The sequence below is a fragment of the Rana temporaria genome, chromosome 5, assembly GCF_905171775.1.
Source record: "Rana temporaria chromosome 5, aRanTem1.1, whole genome shotgun sequence".
In the NCBI taxonomy this organism is placed as follows: Eukaryota; Metazoa; Chordata; class Amphibia; order Anura; family Ranidae; genus Rana; species Rana temporaria.
In genome coordinates this window covers 130353686-130371428 of record NC_053493.1, presented here as the reverse complement: position 1 = coordinate 130371428, position 17743 = coordinate 130353686, and the positions used below count along the sequence as shown (strand labels likewise).

General features: G+C 42.8%; 1 protein-coding gene across 3 annotated transcripts in view; it reads right to left on the bottom strand.

Moving 5' to 3' along the window:
* Positions 1 to 619: 619 nt before the first annotated feature.
* The window catches only part of CCK (cholecystokinin), a 37268-nt gene continuing 20144 nt past the window's right edge, over positions 620 to 17743 (bottom strand). For 2 of the 3 annotated variants that reach the window (XM_040353123.1, XM_040353120.1), the window contains exon 3: positions 620 to 1092. In XM_040353123.1, the coding sequence (XP_040209057.1) occupies positions 953 to 1092 (140 nt within the window). In that variant the 3' untranslated portion in view covers positions 620 to 952. The remainder of the gene's footprint in view (positions 1093 to 17743) is intronic. The other variant, XM_040353121.1, reaches the window with a different exon arrangement.

The window sequence follows — 17743 nt, the reverse complement described above, 5'->3', positions numbered from 1 at the left end:
AACGACGTTTAAAACAACGTTTTTAAACCCGCGCATGCTCAGAAGCAAGTTATGAAGCTAGCTTCAATGGAAAAGAGTGCTGAACGTAACGGCGCTTTGCTAGAGCATTTTTTTTCAAAAAACAATGGTGTGTAGGCAACGTCGTTTTTGAAAATGAAGTTTCAAAAATGTTGTTTTATTTCATGATTTAAAACGTCGTTTTTTTTCATCACATAAAGTGATGGTGTGTACGCGGCAGTATTGTTCACACATACAGTAATCCTGCCAATGTTAAGCCAGGCATACATGGATTAAAATTCAGCTTCAGCAGGAATCCATGTATGGGCATGTTGGTTGTACACAAGTCAATCTATCCAACCTGTTGAAAAATTCCCTCTCGATCAGCTATAGCTGGCGGGTAAATCTCCCTGCTGTCAGAATACAACAGCGATATTATTATAGGAAAAAAAATTCCCTCATCCGCCCACTTGACATGTGTTGGGGAATTAAGTCATTTTCTTTCTTTCAACCCGCTGGTTGAACGCAAAAAACAAAAACAAAAAAAAACTTGTGTATGGCCAGCCTTAGGTATATTAAGCAAAGTTCATTAGAGGTGTAAATGAAGACTGTTATATTATTATTTAGTAGAACGTGGGCAGATTTTCATCTACAGTTTATTGTGTAATACCCAGCAACTTGGATTGACAAGAGATTTTAAACAAAATCTTTTTTTTAATATGGCATATTGGTATCATGGTAAGAAGCTGAAAGAAACACTTGAAAAAAGACAAAATTAAGAAGATAATGTTTTCTGGAAAATTCTGCATATGTGTATTTCATTGTTTAGTTTTACAAACAAATTTACAACAAGTACATAATAAATATATGTTTAAAACACTGATTTGTAAAGACAACAAATTAATTTATTTTTTTATGTACAGAAAATGGAGTCTGCTTTAAAGATAAGGGTTTTTTAAGAAGAGTATTCGTATTCTTCAGCACTACGGCGGCCAAAATCCATCCAGCCCATGTAATCTCTGTCATTTATCCGGTGGGTGGGATCAATGACGGGTCTGTTTGGCAGAACAGCATACCGTCCAGTAGAAGATCCTGCTACAAAGCAAAATAACAATCAATCAACCAATCAATCAAGGTAATACTAATCAAACACTATTTGGATCTCTTGCAAACAACATAAGTCTGGCAAAGCCTCTGGCGTTGGTTACATTTAAAAGGTCAATTTGTCTTTTTTTGAGTATACTGGAAATTATGTTTTGGAGATATCTGCACCTCCATTCCTAGCTCCACTCACCTTCTGCAGCGATTAAGACTGGTCCTCACGTTCTGTTTTGGATTGCTACTATATTGTACATTGCTAAGAATGCAATGAGCCGACAACAAAGTAACAATGAATAGCATAGAAGCAGAAGAGAACAGGTGATTCACCCTATCATCAATCATCCATGAATGAAAGTGGTTTTGGTAAACTGCATATTTAAAGTGGCAAATTAAGCCCCCCCATGGCAATCACAGCCAATAAGGCTATCAGGAGACAGAGGGGGTGGGGCAGAGCCTCGGCTCCGTGTGTGACTTGACACACAGAGCCACGGCTCAGGAGTGCCCCTCCTTGGGTGCTCCCAGAGCCAGCTGCTGGTTCTGGTGGCATCCAGCAGGAAGGAGGAGCCAGGAGGGGTGGCAGGGGACCCGAGAAGCGGAGGATCTGGGCTGCTCTGTGCAAAAGAGAGCAGTTAGTATGACATGTTTGTTGTGTTAAAAAAAAATCATATCGCTTTAAAGTGGAGTTCCACCCATAAATATAACATTACATCAGTAGTTTTAAAAAAATGTCATTAGTCCTTTAAGATTTTTTTTTTTTTTTTTAGATGCCTTCAAAGTGTTGTTGCTAGGCAGAATAGTTAATCTTCCCTCTTCCTGCACCTAGGTGCCTAAGCTTCCTAACCTACACCGCACAGACTCCTGGGAATGTAGTGGGTGTAACTTTCCAGGAGTCTGTGCACTCCCCAGTCTCGAAGAATCATGTGACTTGGACAGTACAGGTGCTGAAACCTGATCTGAAACCTATTACACTGCTTGTGCAGCACTGAGCATGTGCGAGATCTGCAAAGCTGAAATCCAGGAAGTCATACAGTCTGGCTTCATGATGCCCACACTTAAGATGGCCCCAGTCAATTTCTATTTTATAAAGTGTCTAAATGCTGTAACAACCTAACAAAACGGACCTTAGTTTACAGACTAACTTTACTAGAATACATTAAGCTTGTGTATTACAGGGGTATTTATATTTAAAAAGTGAAATTGTGGCCGGAAGGCACAGGCACCAAGAACAATTGCCATATTGTTTGTAATATGATGATCTCCTGTGATTGTCAGCTCAAACTGGTGCCCATAATGAAGTCTTTTTCTGAAATAGCTCAATCAAAAAATAAAAATGAAATGCAGCATCACTGGTACTAGATGGAGCTGATGATTATAAGACATAATCATACTACAAACAATACAGCATTCATTTGGGGAGCCTTTGCGAGGAATCCACATGGCGATATTTTTTTTTTACACATAGACCACAACGTGTTTGGTATAATTGGTATGTTGTAATTTGACATGTTTATTTTACAGACCTATGTTTAAAAAAATACAATCTGACATGAGTTATTGTACTTTTGATTGCTTTACTGCATAAGCCTACACGTATACCAGGAATTTTATGCATTGCAAACCATATCCTTCTTGTTATAAACCAAGTATTGTTTAGTAGAATATGTTTCCATGAATCTTTGAAACATAGATTAAAGTGTACATATGGATTGAGTAGGGAAGGGTTAAACCCCTTATCAGGGTATGTGTTTGCTTTCTGGGTACAATTGGAAAAATTTCCATTTAATTTCTGTCCAAGAGATGCAACAGGAAATTAGAGGAAATTTGCCAAAGTGAGGGTAATTCACCTTGTTAGACAGCTATCCTGCAACAGTCCCCATTGAACAATTGGACCTCTTTGTTCTGGAGACAACTCTAAAATGTTGCATTTCACCTCACTTTCTTTATCATTGACAATGGTCACCAAATAGAGAGGTGAATCTCATCAATGAGGACAATGAAAACAAGAAAACTTAACATAAGGTCTAAACTTTCCCCACTTTACCAATGCCAAAAAAAAAAAAAAAGATTTTCCGATTCATTAATTCATCATCTTTAGAGCTGGAAAACCTTTAAGTAATAAAAAAAAATCTGAAAACCTTACAATAGATATTACTATACCTCAAAGATTATCACTATATTCATAAGTAAAGTTAATGTCACATGGCCTGGTTGGAGCGACTGAGACTGTCATACACCTTCTTAAAGGGTTTTGCAGAGATGTGCGACTTCCAGGACCTTTCCCTTTTCAATTGTATGTCTAGCTAGCCAATCCTTTTTTTTGTTTGTAGTAAGATCGGTTATAACTTATACTGAAACCTCTGGCTATTTCTTTGATTTTAGATTCAAATGGCGTCACCTTCTAATACTGAGGCCTCGTACACAAGACCGTTTTCCTCGACAGAATCCATCAAGAAACTTGGTGGCAGAGCTTTTTTGCAGAGAAAAACGGTGGTGTGTATGCTTTTCATCGAGAAAACTGTCGAGGAACTCGACAAGGAAAAAAGAAAACAAGTTTTCTTTTTCCTCGACGGGAGTTTCAATCTCCTTGTGGTGTTCCTCGTCGGGCTGGTTTTTGACGAGAAACACGTTTGTGTGTATGCCTAGAAACCCGTGCATGCTCAGAATAAAGTATGAGACGGGAGAGCACCTTCGATAAAAGTAGCGTTTGTAATGGAGATAGCACATTTGTCACGCTGTAACAGACTGAAAAGTGCAAATCGTCTCCTACCAAACTTTTACTTAACACGCAGTTACATGAGATTAGCAAAAGCAGCCCCAAGGGTTGTGCCAGTGGAATCGAACTTCCCCTGCTGTCGTACATGTTGTACGTCACCGCGTTTGAGTACGACGAGATTTGGTCTTGACAGTGTGTACGCAAAGAAAGCTTGTCGAGTTTCTCGACAAGCCTAACAAGGAACTAGTCCAGGAAAACAATGTCTCTTTTCCGACTAGTTGCTCGGTCGTGTGTACGAGGCCTGACTTTTGGCAGCACTGTGAGACATTATGTTGAATGTTAGGTTTTTAGCACTGACTGTCCACCTGGCATCCCTCTATTTGTCCTGCTGAACACTGTCACCAAGACAGAAAATGATAGGAGACCCAGAATTTTACAGTTGTCCATAGAACAGGAGGCAAAGGGGAAATCATCCAATGGAAATACCTAAAGTATTTTAGTAACATCTTTCTGGGTGATTTGCCTTTACTTTGGAGAGATTTCTACTCACATCTGTCTCCAGCACAAAAAGGGAAGTTGAAGAAATATCCCCAACAGGATTTAATAATTTATAATAATTTAAACAAAAAAGAAAAAAAAAACAAAGATTCAAACTAATTTCTACTGTAACCAAAAAAAAAAGCTCTGACTACATGTCCACTTTTGCTACATAACACCCCTAGATAACAAAATATAAACGGCTGTTTAAAAAAATAAAGCTTCTATTGCTTGCTGTACTTCAAATGAGTATTCCGACAGGTTCACTTAGTTTACTATTGTATTTATACTTTATATTATGCATTTTACAAGGATGTTCTACTTTGATAGGAGAAACAAGAACACAGTAAATTATTTTTAAATAATGGTAATTACTTCAATCAGGTTGACACATTCCAATCCTTGTAGTTGTGGTTAGATAATAATAGCTTGTGTACTTGCCACATGATACAATCTTTTATTTGTGCAATCTTTTAGCTTTAGGCTTTCAATAAGTTGCATAAAAAGCTTAAAGTGTCAAGAAACTTTTATTTTTGTGTTTTATTTATTCAATGTTTGTATTCTTAATTCTTTACTTTTATTTTGCTGCTGTGATCTGACTTCCTGTTAGAGGGTGGCTATGGTTTTGCTCCATGCCACTGCATGTAAGAACATAGCCAACCCCTCTTGCTCACTCCCGACATGGACTAGGCATGAAAAATAGATCACAAGGCAATTATCTAGTGGATATGTATGGATTATTTTTTAAGAATAAGGATATTTTTTAGTGTCGACATAATCAATCTGCTTAGATGTAATGTAACTTTTTATAGATTATCTAATTACTCACATTTACATTTACATGTATTACATTTTTTTTATGTAGTATATTGTACAATTAGACTGTAATGTATGTGGCTTTAGTAGTGACAAAGTCTTACATTAGGCCCTCACTCCTTGGTGTTTAGCAGTGGTTGCCCATCCATACGGTGCACAGGGGTGCCACCCCCCCTAATCCATGCATCTGTCCCCCTAATCTACATGCGAGGTGCTGGACGCATGGAATTCAATTTTTTTTCTTGAAACACGTAATTAGAGCCAGAGGCCCCCGAGCCCACCCACGTGTGTGACAATAGCTAATTAATATTTTCTATTGTCTTCCTGATTATCTTTCAAACCAATCAGGTCTTGGGACACATCACCCGATTGGCCGAGAGAAGAAGCGATCCTATTGGCCGCCTAGGAGAGGGGAAACGCAGGGGAAGCTGCTGTCCGTTGCCTGGAGGGAGCGCTGCCCGTGACCTAGATGGGGTAAGTGAGGGGCTGGTGAACGACCGGGGGGGAGTGGGGTGTTTTTTGTGGGTGACCCAGCCGGGGGTGGGGTTGGGTGTCTGTGGGTGTAATGTTTGCCATCCCCAAAAAATATAACACCAGCCGCCACTGAAAGCTAGAGTTAAAAAGCACAGGAAGAACAATTTCTACACACTCTAACAGATTATAATAATAAATAATCAGCCATATAAATAAAATTAGATATGGATGTAGAACCGTATCAATCATACCTAAACTCCCATGCAGCATGATTCCGGGAGTTAAAATGACCATGTCACCACAAGGTCACTTGTAAACAAAGCCCACACTGTAAAAGAAGAACATGAACTTACCTTTCTTGAGGCTCTTGTCATCAGAATATTCACTGCTCCCTACCTGTAGCAGGTATTCAACACTTCTTGGTTTGTTGAATATCTGCTCTACCTACCCCCCTCTAGCAAATGGAACTATAGCATGCTGCAGAGGAAGCCTAGAAATGTTGAAAGAAAGGTAAGTAGATGCTCTTTTTTTACAACATGGGCTTTGTTTACATGTGAACCTGTGGTGGTTTAGGACAGGTTCCCTATGTCTAACATCCTAACATGTGCCTATAAAGAATAATTATAAAAGAAACATTCATATTCTGCCTGAGCAAGGAGAGTACAAGAGAAGCTCTTATGAGTATAGTTCATTCATACATTGCATACCAAGCAATCAAATAGCAAATGCATCATACACACAAACCGAAGCCCAAAACACATAAGGGAATAGGAATTCAGGCTTTACTGATAAAATAATCATTTTTTAGGAAACTCATTATAAAAGGTATTTTTTTTTCTAGACCCATCCATTAAAGCGGGGGTTCACCCTTAGAGGGCACTTTTCCCCCTTAGATTCCTGCTCGTTATTACTAGGGGAATCGGCTATTTATTTTAAAATATGTGCAGTACTTACCCGTTTACGAGACGCATCCTCTCCGTCGCTTCCGGGTATGGGCTTCGGGAATGGGCGTTCCTTCTTGATTGACAGGTTTCCGAGAGGCTTCCGACGGTCGCATCCATCGCGTCACGATTTTCCGAAAGAAGCCGAACGTCGGTGCGCAGGCGCAGTATAGAGCCGCACCGACGTTCGGCTTCTTTCGGCTACGAGTGACGCGATGGATGCGACCGTCGGAAGCCTCTCGGAAGAATGTCAATCAAGAAGGAACGCCCGCTCCCGAAGACCATACCCGGAAGCGACGGAAGAAGATGCAGCTCGAAAACGGGTAAGTACTGCACCTATTTTAATACAAATAGCCGATTCCCCTAGACCGAACGAGCAGGAATCTAGGGGAAGAAAAAAAAATTTTTTAGAAATGGGTGAACTCCCGCTTTAAGTAAAGTGCACAAACAGATGTAAAAAAAAAAAAAAATCTAAATCAAACAAGCGTCTTCCAATGGCACCTAGGTGAAGATGACTTAATTGTTCCTTCTGGAAAAACCCTAAAGCCCTATACACACGATCGGTTTTAGCGATGAAAACAGACCGATGGACTGTTCTCATTGGTCGAACCGATTGTGTGTGAGCCCCATCGGTTTGTTTTCCATCGGTTAAAAAAAATAGAACATGTTTTATATTTTTCCTATGGATAAAAAAACGATCGTCTGTGTGGAAGTCCATCGGTCAAAAATCCACGCATGCTCAGAATCAAGTCGACGCATGCTCGGAAGCAATAAACTTCATTTTTCTCAGCCCGTCGTAGTGTTTTTCGTCACCGCGTTTGGACACGGTCAGATTTTTGACCGATGGTGTGTAGGCAAGACTGATGAAAGTCAGCTTCATCGGATATCCGATGAAAAAATCCATCGGATTAGATTCCATTAGATATCCGATCGTCTGTACAGGGCTTAAGAAATCTCACAGGAAGACCCTCCCGTGCTATGCAAGTTTTTTTTACAGGTTGAACAGTTTTTCAGGTTCCCTCTGATTTCAGTGAAGGGCATATAAGCTGGTGAAAGGAGACAGGAGCCCATATACTCCATGGATACCAACTCAGCAACTCAGCCTTTCCTGGCTGGATAACCCCTCAAAAATTTTGGCTGCTGGTCCTGCATTGTAAGTATGATGTTGTATGGGCTTTTTTTTAGTTCTAAAAATACTATAATGCTATTGCTAATGATTACCACTAATATTATGGAAACGTGTCACTTATTAACGCCATTTTTTTCAGTTTTTACAGTACTGCCTGCATCTGTCAACCACAGGCCTGTTGTACTGCTAGTCTTGTTGTTGTCAGTGATACTATGTAATACAACCATGTAAAGAAAGGGAAGCCTACATTCTTCAGGAAGAAGTAACATTACACAGACATACTGTTATATATTTGGTGACTATGGGTAAAAGTGGCAGGTACACTGAAGAATACCCTGCTCTGAAGGTCTCGATCTGCTACTGTACTGGCGAAAATGCAAGTGGCCGGCCAGCACTGCAAAACCATGTTGTGGTTTCCTAAGGGATCCTGCTGACATATGTGTTGCCCGAAAAGGCTTTTAAGAATTTTGAACATCAGAGACAGTTTACAGTGGAAATAAATAAGCTAACAAACTGTGTTTGCATTGGTAAACCTCAAGTAAAGTTGGTCGTCCTGGTGACTTGCCCACCCATATTCCTTGCCTTTTTATGAGATTTGTTCTACACTATTAATAAATTTTGCATGAATATTATATTCCATACTGTTAAAGAGATCTTGAAATATAACATTGAGCAAAAGCAAAATGGCAGTGAAGCCTGTAGTGTACTGGCATCCAAAGATAAAATAGTTGCTTTTCTGGCAGCTGTATACCTCCTTGGCTCTCTACTATTTTAGGCAAACATGGGACTCCCTGTATTTTAAATCAATTTGACATGCATAAATAAAATATGGTTTTGCTGCATGTTCCTGCTGTTAATCCAGCATTATCATCTGCTGTAGTTTCTGGATGAAATAAATTCAGCATCTGTTGTGTAAACCTCTCAAATTCACTAAATGGGTATGTTTATATTTTTAATTTTCACTGTTTGCATTACCTATACTGTATTACATTTGCCAATTACCGGTACTTATACACCATGGACAATATTTAGTTTGGTATTTTTAATTCTAAACAACAAACTATACCAGTTAAATGGATTAGGAAAATTGAATAAGAAGTTAAATGGATTAAGAAAATCCATCAGCCTTCTATACAGTTTATGACTTTGGTCCCATATGTAATTCACTGCTACGATCAATGTAATAAGCAACACTACAATTACCCTGTTGTGTTCAGCTTTGCACTTGCATTTCAGTTAACTTCAAATTTTTGGAAGCTCTGGAGCAGTGTAACCACGTGACCACTAGATGCTTATTGGGGAATGAATGCTACTTGACATAAAAAATAGTAACAAGCATTTTTTTCAACATTAACTACTTAACCCCCGGACCATATTGTTGCCCAAAGACCAGAGTACTTTTTGCGATTCGGGACTGCGTCGCTTTAACAGACAATTGCGCGGTCGTGCGACGTGGCTCCCAAACAAAATTGGCGTCCTTTTTTCCCCACAAATAGAGCTTTCTTTTGGTGGTATTTGATCACCTCTGCGTTTTTTATTTTTTGCGCTATAAACAAAAATAGAGCGACAATTTTGAAAAAAATGAATATTTTTTACTTTTTGCTGTAATAAATATCCCCCAAAAATATATAAAAAAACATTTTTTTTCCTCAGTTTAGGCCGATACATATTCTTCTACATATTTTTCGTAAAAAAAAATCGCAATAAGCGTTTATTGATTGGTTTGCGCAAAAGTTATAGCGTTTACAAAATAGGGGGTATTTTTATGTCATTTTTATTAATATATTTTTTTACTAGTAATGGCGGCGATCAGCGATTTTTTTTCGGTATTGCGACATTATGGCGGACACTTCGGACACTTTTGACACATTTTTGGGACCATTGGCATTTTTATAGCGATCAGTGCTATAAAAATGCATTGGATTACTATAAAAATGCCACTGGCAGTGAAGGGGTTAACACTAGGGGGCGAGGAAGGGGTTAAGTATGTCCCTTGTGTGTTCTTACTGTGGGGGGGGGGTGGCCTCACTAGGGGAAACACTGATCTTCTGTTCATACATTGTATGAACAGAAGATCAGCGTTTTCCCCGCTGACAGGACCGGGAGCTGTGTGTTTACAAACACAGCTCCCGGTCCCCGCTCTGTACCGAGCGATCACGTGTGCCCGGCGGCGATCGCGCCCGCCGGGCACACGCACGGGAGTCGGGGGCGAGCTGGGGGCGCGCGCGCCTCCGGCGGCGGCGCGCGCCCCTAGTGGCGGCTGAGAGAGAGGACGTTATACTACGTGCTCTCGCCCAGCCGAGCCGACCTGCCGACGTAGAACGGCGGTGCGCGGTCGGCTAGTGGTTAAGGCTCCTGTTTTTTCACCTTAATGCATCCTATGCATTTAGGTGAAAAAACACCTGGCAGTCACTGCCCCCCCAGCCCCCCATTTTACTTACCTGAGCCCCTTCATCTCCTTGGCATGTCCCTGCCGTCCTCTCCACAGAGTCCTGGCTTTGATTGGCTAGATTGATAGCAGCACAGACATTGGCTCCCGCTGCTGTCAATCAAAACCAATGACATGGCCGCCAGGTGGGCAGGGTCGTGTCATACACTCGGCGTCTATGGACGTTGAATAAATGACTCAGGAGCGTGCCCGCAAGGTAATTCCCTTGGGAGAGCGCTTCTCCTAGGGGGTTATCTAATGTGGGGAGGAGCCGCGAGAGCCGCCATGGGACCCCAGAAGAGGACGATCGGGACCACTCTGTGCAAAACGAGCTGCACAGTGGAGGTAAGTATGATATGTTTGTTATTTAAAAACAAAAAAAAACACAAAGCTTTAGTATTACTTTAAATCTGAATTCCAGGCATATATAAATTACATAAATTAATACAGCTCTGTAGTCATTAATACATCATTAAGCATATTTGTAAGTACAAGCAGTGTAAATATCTGCATTTGACCTCCAGGGCTGGGTTCACACTGGTGCGATGCGGGAACCCTGCGAATCCACTGCGGGTTCCCGCATCACACCCCGACTCGCATGGCAGTGCACACTGCCATATGCGAACTGCTGGGGGGTGTCATACATTGTTAATGACACCCCCCATTTCAGCTTGCATATCACACTGCGAACTGTCAGTGCGGACATGAATTGGATTGCATAGGTGTGAACACCTATACGATCTGATTCTGGTTTGGACCAAAAAGGGTCCTGTGCGAGTTTAGTCTGAATGCGATACTATCTGTATGGCTGAATTCGCATCGCACGGACATCACATGTGATTTGCAGTGCGGTGCAAATCACATGCGATTGTGCACCATGCATATGTTTGAACCGGTCCTGAATGAGCTTCTTCCAATCTCTTTTTTATCAGAGCTGAAGTGTGAGGCCCCATACACACGAGAGGATTTATCCGCAGATACGGTCCAGCGGACCGTATCCGCGGATAAATCCTCTCGAGGATTTCAGAGGATTTCTATGCGATGGCGTGTACACACCATCGCATTGAAATCCGCGCTGAAATCCTCTGCCGATGACGTGTCGCGCCGTCGCCGCTATTATGACGCGGCGACGGGCGCGACGCTGTCATATAAGGAATTCCACGCATGCGTCAAATCATTACGACGCGTGCGGGGAATCCCTTTAGACGGATGGATCCGGTAAGTCTGTACAGACGAGCGGATCCATCCGTTGGAATGGATTCCAGCAGATGGATTTGTTGTGCATGTCAGCAAATATCCATCTGCTGGAAATCCATCCCAGGGGAGATTTCTCTGCGGATAAATATCCGTTGGCGTGTACACACCATAGGATCTATCCCAGTGGCGGCCCGTCCATAGGGGCGCCCGGGCGCCGCCCCCCATCCCACAGTCAGTAAAAAAAAAAAAAAAAAAAAATTTTTTTTTAAATCTGTCCCTTTAAGATTTTTTTTTTTTCCCCAAAAAAGGGCCTTATTGGCTCTATGTCCGCGCGCCGGACGCCGGGAACAGTCCTGTAGGAGTAGCGCCACGTCTGTGCAATCACGGGATTGCAGACGCGGCGCTACATTGGCACAAAAAATATGCCTTTGTGGCGCTCTCCATCGCGCCATTTGCTTCCGGCGCGATGGAGTGTATAGTTATGGCCGGGCTGGTGCATACACTGTCTGTGTGCACCCGCCCGTCTCTGTGCTGAGTGTGCTCGTTCCGACGTCACTTAAGAAACAGGAAGTGACGTCGGGTCTGCTAGAGCTCAGTGCGCCCGACCGTGGACGAGGTAAGCTTGCCTGTCTCTACTTCGGCGGCTGCTTCACAGCTGCATCCAACCCCTCCCGCGATTTCGTATTCGGCGGCCGGCTTCCCCCCCCCGCTTATTCAAAGGATTTTTTTTCAATTGATTATTCGGCGGCTCCCCCCCCCCCCCGCTTATTCAAAGGCTTTTTTTTGCATTTAATATTCGTCGGCCCCCCCCCCCCCCGCTTATTCAAACTCTTTTTTTAATGCAATATTCGGCGGGCCCCCCCACCCCCCGCTTATTCAAAGTCTTTTTTTTATCTAATATTCGGCGGCTAGCATCCACCCTCCACCCCCCCTGCTTAATCCAATTTCTTTTTTAGATATTTTTTAATATTTTTTAAAAATATTTTTTAATAGTCAGCGAAAATAATGCCAGGCAACAACCCCCCCCCCCCCCCAAACAATGTTTTTTTTATTTAATATTAGTTAAATATATTAAGCTTATTAACAGTTTATTTTTTATATTTGATTCAATTTAGCATTAAGTATAAAAAAAGTTGTTTTTTTAATAACTGGGGGGGTGGGGGGGTGGTCTGGTGGGGTAGTGTTACCGCCCGCTGTAGTGTTACTTGTGCTGTAATGAATTTTTACATAGAAAATAAATGTTGTTAATAAATGGGTAAATGAATTATAAAAAAAAGATTTTTCCAATAACGGTTATTAAAAAAATCTTTTTTTTATAATTCATTTACCCACTTATTAACAACATTTCTTTTCTAAATTCATTACAGCACAAATAGCGGGCGGTAACACTACCCCACCAGACCACCCCACCCCCCTCCCCCCCGTTATTAAAAACAAAAACTTTTTTTATACTTAATGTGCGGGGAAAATATCGGCCGTCAACACCACCGCACCCCCCGCTTGCAAATTGTCCTGCAACTTGGGACTGGAAAGTTGCAGGATAAGTTGGACCCGATGATTTCCAATGAGAACTGTTCATATCTGTGCAACTTTGAAGTAGTCCCTGCATTACTTGTGTCCCACTTTGATGTGACTTGAGGTCCATAGACCTCCAGAATACATAGGCATTGCTTCAAGTCGCTGCAAAAATTGTGGCAGAATCTTGCGACTTTCAGGCTAATGCAGTCTGAAAGTTGCACAATTCTACTGCAATTCTGATGTGACTTAAAGCAATGCCTGTGTATTCTGGAGGTCTATGGACCTCAAGTTGCATCAAAGTGGGACCAAAGTAATGCAGGGACTACTTTGAAGTCGCACAGATATGAACGGTTCTCATTGGAAATCATGGGGTACGACTTGTCATGCAACATTTAAGTCCCAAGTCGCAGGACAAGTAATTCCTGCAGTCTCTGGTAATCTTGTGCAGTATGTCCGCAGTCTCTGGTAATCTTGTGTAGTATGTCCGCAGTCTCTGGTAATCTCCTGCAGTATGTCCGCAGTCTCTGGTAATCTCCTGCAGTATGTCCGCAGTCTCTGGTAATCTTGTGTAGTATGTCCGCAGTCTCTGGTAATCTTGTGTAGTATGTCCGCAGTCTCTGGTAATCTTTTGCAGTATGTCCGCAGTCTCTGGTAATCTCCTGCAGTATGTCCGCAGTCTCTGGTAATTTCCTGCAGTATGTCTGCAGTCTCTGGTAATCTTGTGCAGTATGTCCGCAGTCTCTGGTAATCTTGTGCAGTATGTCCGCAGTCTCTGGTAATCTCCTGCAGTATGTCCGCAGTCTCTGGTAATCTCCTGCAGTATGTCCGCAGTCTCTGGTAATCTCCTGCAGTATGTCCGCAGTCTCTGGTAATCTCCTGCTGTATGTCCGCAGTCTCTGGTAATCTTTTGCAGTATGTCCGCAGTCTCTGGTAATCTCCTGCAGTATGTCCGCAGTCTCTGGTAATCTCCTGCAGTATGTCTGCAGTCTCTGGTACTCTTGTGCAGTATGTTCGCAGTCTCTGGTAATCTTGTGCAGTATGTCCGCAGTCTCTGGTAATCATGTGCAGTATGTCCGCAGTCTCTGGTAATCCTGCGCCGAATAATCAATTGAAAAAAAAACTTTGAATAAGCGGGGGGGTGGGGGGGGGGAAGCCGGCCGCCGAATACGAAATCGCGGGAGGGGTTGGATGCAGCTGTGAAGCGGCCGCCGAAGTAGAGACAGGCAAGCTTACCTCGTCCACGGTCGGGCGCACTGAGCTCTAGCTGACCCGACGTCACTTCCTGTTTTTCAAGTGACGTCGGAACGAGCACACTCAGCACAGAGACGGGCGGGTGCACACAGACAGTGTATGCACCCGCCCGGCCATAACTATACACTCCATCGCGCCGGAAGCAAATGGCGCGATGGAGAGCGCCACAAAGGCATATTTTTTGTGCCAATGTAGCGCCGCGTCTGCAATCCCGTGATTGCACAGACGTGGCGCTACTCCTACAGGACTGTTCCCGGCGTCCGGCGCGCGGACATAGAGCCAATAAGGCCCTTTTTTGGGAAAAAAAAAATTCTTCAAGGGACAGATTTAAAAAAAATATATATATATATTTTTTTTTTTTACTGACTGTGGGATGGGGGGCGGCGCCCGGGCGCCCCTATGGACGGGCCGCCACTGCTCCTGACATTGAGTGGAATACAGGGGACGGAGTGGTGGATTCTATAAGGGGTGTGGCTTATGAGAAGTGGGAGGGACCAAATGTGGAAGGGCGGGGTATTGCGCCCCCCCATCATAAAACTTCACCAGCCGCCACTGATCTATCCGCAGAAACCCATTTGATGGGATTTATCTGCGGATAGATTCTATGGTGTGTATGGGGCCTGAGAGTAAGCAAGAGCAGAATGACACAATTGGTTCATGAGTTGACAAGAACCATAGTGGAAAGAGATGAATTCATCACTGTGCTGCTTCTCCTTCACTGCCCAGCCACATGCTAGGGACAGGTGCAAGATAATCTGGGCTCAGAGGAAGTTGTTTGAAAGATGCTGACCAGAAAAATCGGGATCTAAGCTAAAAACTGCAGCAAAATATTGTTTTGTTATTCTCTTTTCACCTTGTATTTTTTTTTAAACAGATCAGTAATCAGATCCTTCACAGCATAAAATCCATTTAAGGCAGAATTACAATATCTAGCTGGAATTTTGCTTCGTTGCTAAATGCTTTTATGCCTAATGTTAAACTTAATTGTTTTTATTCCTTTTTTTTGTTTTGCATAGAGGAGAGAAAGAAGAAAGCAATGGAAACTCTTCAACAGCAATCGAGAAAGAAGTCAAGATGCTTCCTTAACCACTTCAGCCCCGGAAGAATTTACCCACTTCCTGACAAGGCCATTTTTTTACGATACAGCACTGTGTTATTTTAACTGAAAATTGCACGTAATTTTTTTCCTCACAAATAGAGATTTATTTTGGTGGTATGTGATCACCTCTGCAGTTTTATTTTTTTTCGCTATAAATATAAAGAAAAAATGGCAATTTAAAAAAATATATATCTATTTTTTACTTTCTGCTAAAAAACGTACCCAATAAATGTTATACAAAAATCAAATTTCTTCTTAAATTAGACCAATATGTATTCTGCTAGTGCTACATATTTTTGATAAAAAAAAAAAACAGTAAGCATAAATTGATTGGTTTGCACAAAAGTTAAAGGGCCAGATTCACAAAAGAGATACGACGGGGTATCTCCTGATACGCCGTCTTATCTCTGAGATTCGTCCGTCGTAACTATGCGCCTGATTCATAGAATCAGGTTACGCATAGATCTCCCAAAGATCCGACAGGTGTAATTGACTTACACCGTCGAATCTTAGGCTGCAATTCTAGGCCGGCCGCTAGGTGGCGATTCCATTGCGGTCGGCGTAGAATATGCAAATGACTAGTTACGCCGATTCACGAACGTACGCTTTGCCCGTCGCTGTAAATTTACATCGTTTCCGTAGAGATACACGGCGTAAAACTAAACCTGCCCCGCTAGGTGGTCTAGCCAATGTTAAGTATGGCCGTCGTTCCCGCGTTGAAATTTGAAATTTCACGTCGTTTGCGTAAGTTGTCCGTGAATGGCGCTGGACGCTATTTACGTTAACGTCGAAACCAATGACGTCCTTGCGATGTCATTTAGCGCAATGCACGTCGGGTAATTTTAGGGACGGAGCATGCGCAGTACATTCGGCGCGGGAACGCGCCTAATTTAAATGGTCCCCGCCCCATTTGAATTAGGCGGGCTTGCGCCGGGCGGATTTACGCTACGCCGCCGCAAGTTTACAGGCAAGTGCTTTGTGAATCAAGCACTTACGCTGAAAACTTGCGGCGGTGTAACGTAAATGGGATATGTTACACCGCCGCAGCGTAGCCCAATTCTATGCGAATCTGCCCCAAAGTGTCTACAAAATAATGGAAAAATGTATGGCATTTTTATTATATATATATATATATTTTTTTTACTAGTAATGGTGGTGATCAGCGATTTTTAGCGGGACTGCGGCAGACAGATCTCACACCTAGCTGACATTTTTTTGGAAACCAGTGACATTATTACAGAGATTAGTGCTAAAAATATCCACTGACATTATACTACTGACACTGGCAGGTAAGGGGTTAACATCAGGGGTGATCAAAGGGTTAAATGTGTCCCTTCAGTGAGTTTATAACTGTGTGAGGGAGATGGGCTGCTTGGGAAAACACACAGATCCGCTTTCCTGCACAGCAGAAATACAGAATTCAGAGCAGAGATCTGCCTTGTTTATGGCAGATCCCCGTTCTGTCACTGCAGGGGATGATCGTGGGCGGCCAGCGGACATCAAGTCCGCTGGAGCCGCTGATTGGCACACGCCCACAGATCACTGCGTATACCTATGGGCGATTTGCACAGCTGAGCCAGCCTGCCGTAATATAACTGTGGTAGCTGGTCGGCAAGCCGTTAAGTTAAGGAGAGGAAAGTCACAAATATTATCCATAATGTTTGTAATTTATGTTGAAGGGCAGTTTCTATTTGTTTCTATTTGTTAAATGTATAATTTGCCCCGTGACAACAATCGATCCTCAGAGAAATCCAAAGAGTTAAAGATTTTTTTAACCAATAGAGAAAATAGCGTAATACTATAGGCTAGGAGCTTTTGAACAGAAGGGGAATTAATATGAGGGAGAACTTAGCACCTTGTATAAAGTGTATGGACATTCCGGTACTCACCACCAACAGTGTAATGAGGGGGTGAACTGCTACACACAATGGAAGCAAAACACATTACTGTATCATAGGCGATCTACTGCTTATCTTTGAAAGGGTTTGAGTTCAGTAAACAGAGTTCTGCTTCAGCAACATTGTATCAATCCTGTATAGCAGTTCACCCTCTGCAGGCGCCAGTGGCGTCACTAGGGTTGGTGTCACCCGGTGTGGTAAAACATGGTGTCACCCCCCCTACACCAACTATAGTCGCCCCTTAGTACTGTCCCCCCTCCTTCAGTAGACCCCCCTCCATCAGTACAGACCCTCCTTCACCAATTATAGTCCTCCCTCAGTACAGACCCCCCGTCACTAAGTATAGACCACCCTCGATCAGTACAGACCCCCTTCCAAGTATAGATCTCTCCCAGGACAAATCATCCATTAGTACAGATCCCCCCTCAGGACAAAGAACCCCCCTACATTAGTACAGACCTCCCCAGGACAAAGAACCCCCCTCCATTAGTAAAGACCCCCCCCAGAACATAGCACCCCCCTCCATTAGTACAGACCCCCAGGACATAGCACCCCCCTCCATTAGTACAGACCCCCCAGGACAAAGCACCCCCCTCTATTAGTAATCCCCCCATCGCAAGCCGACACCCACTACTTCCCCCCTG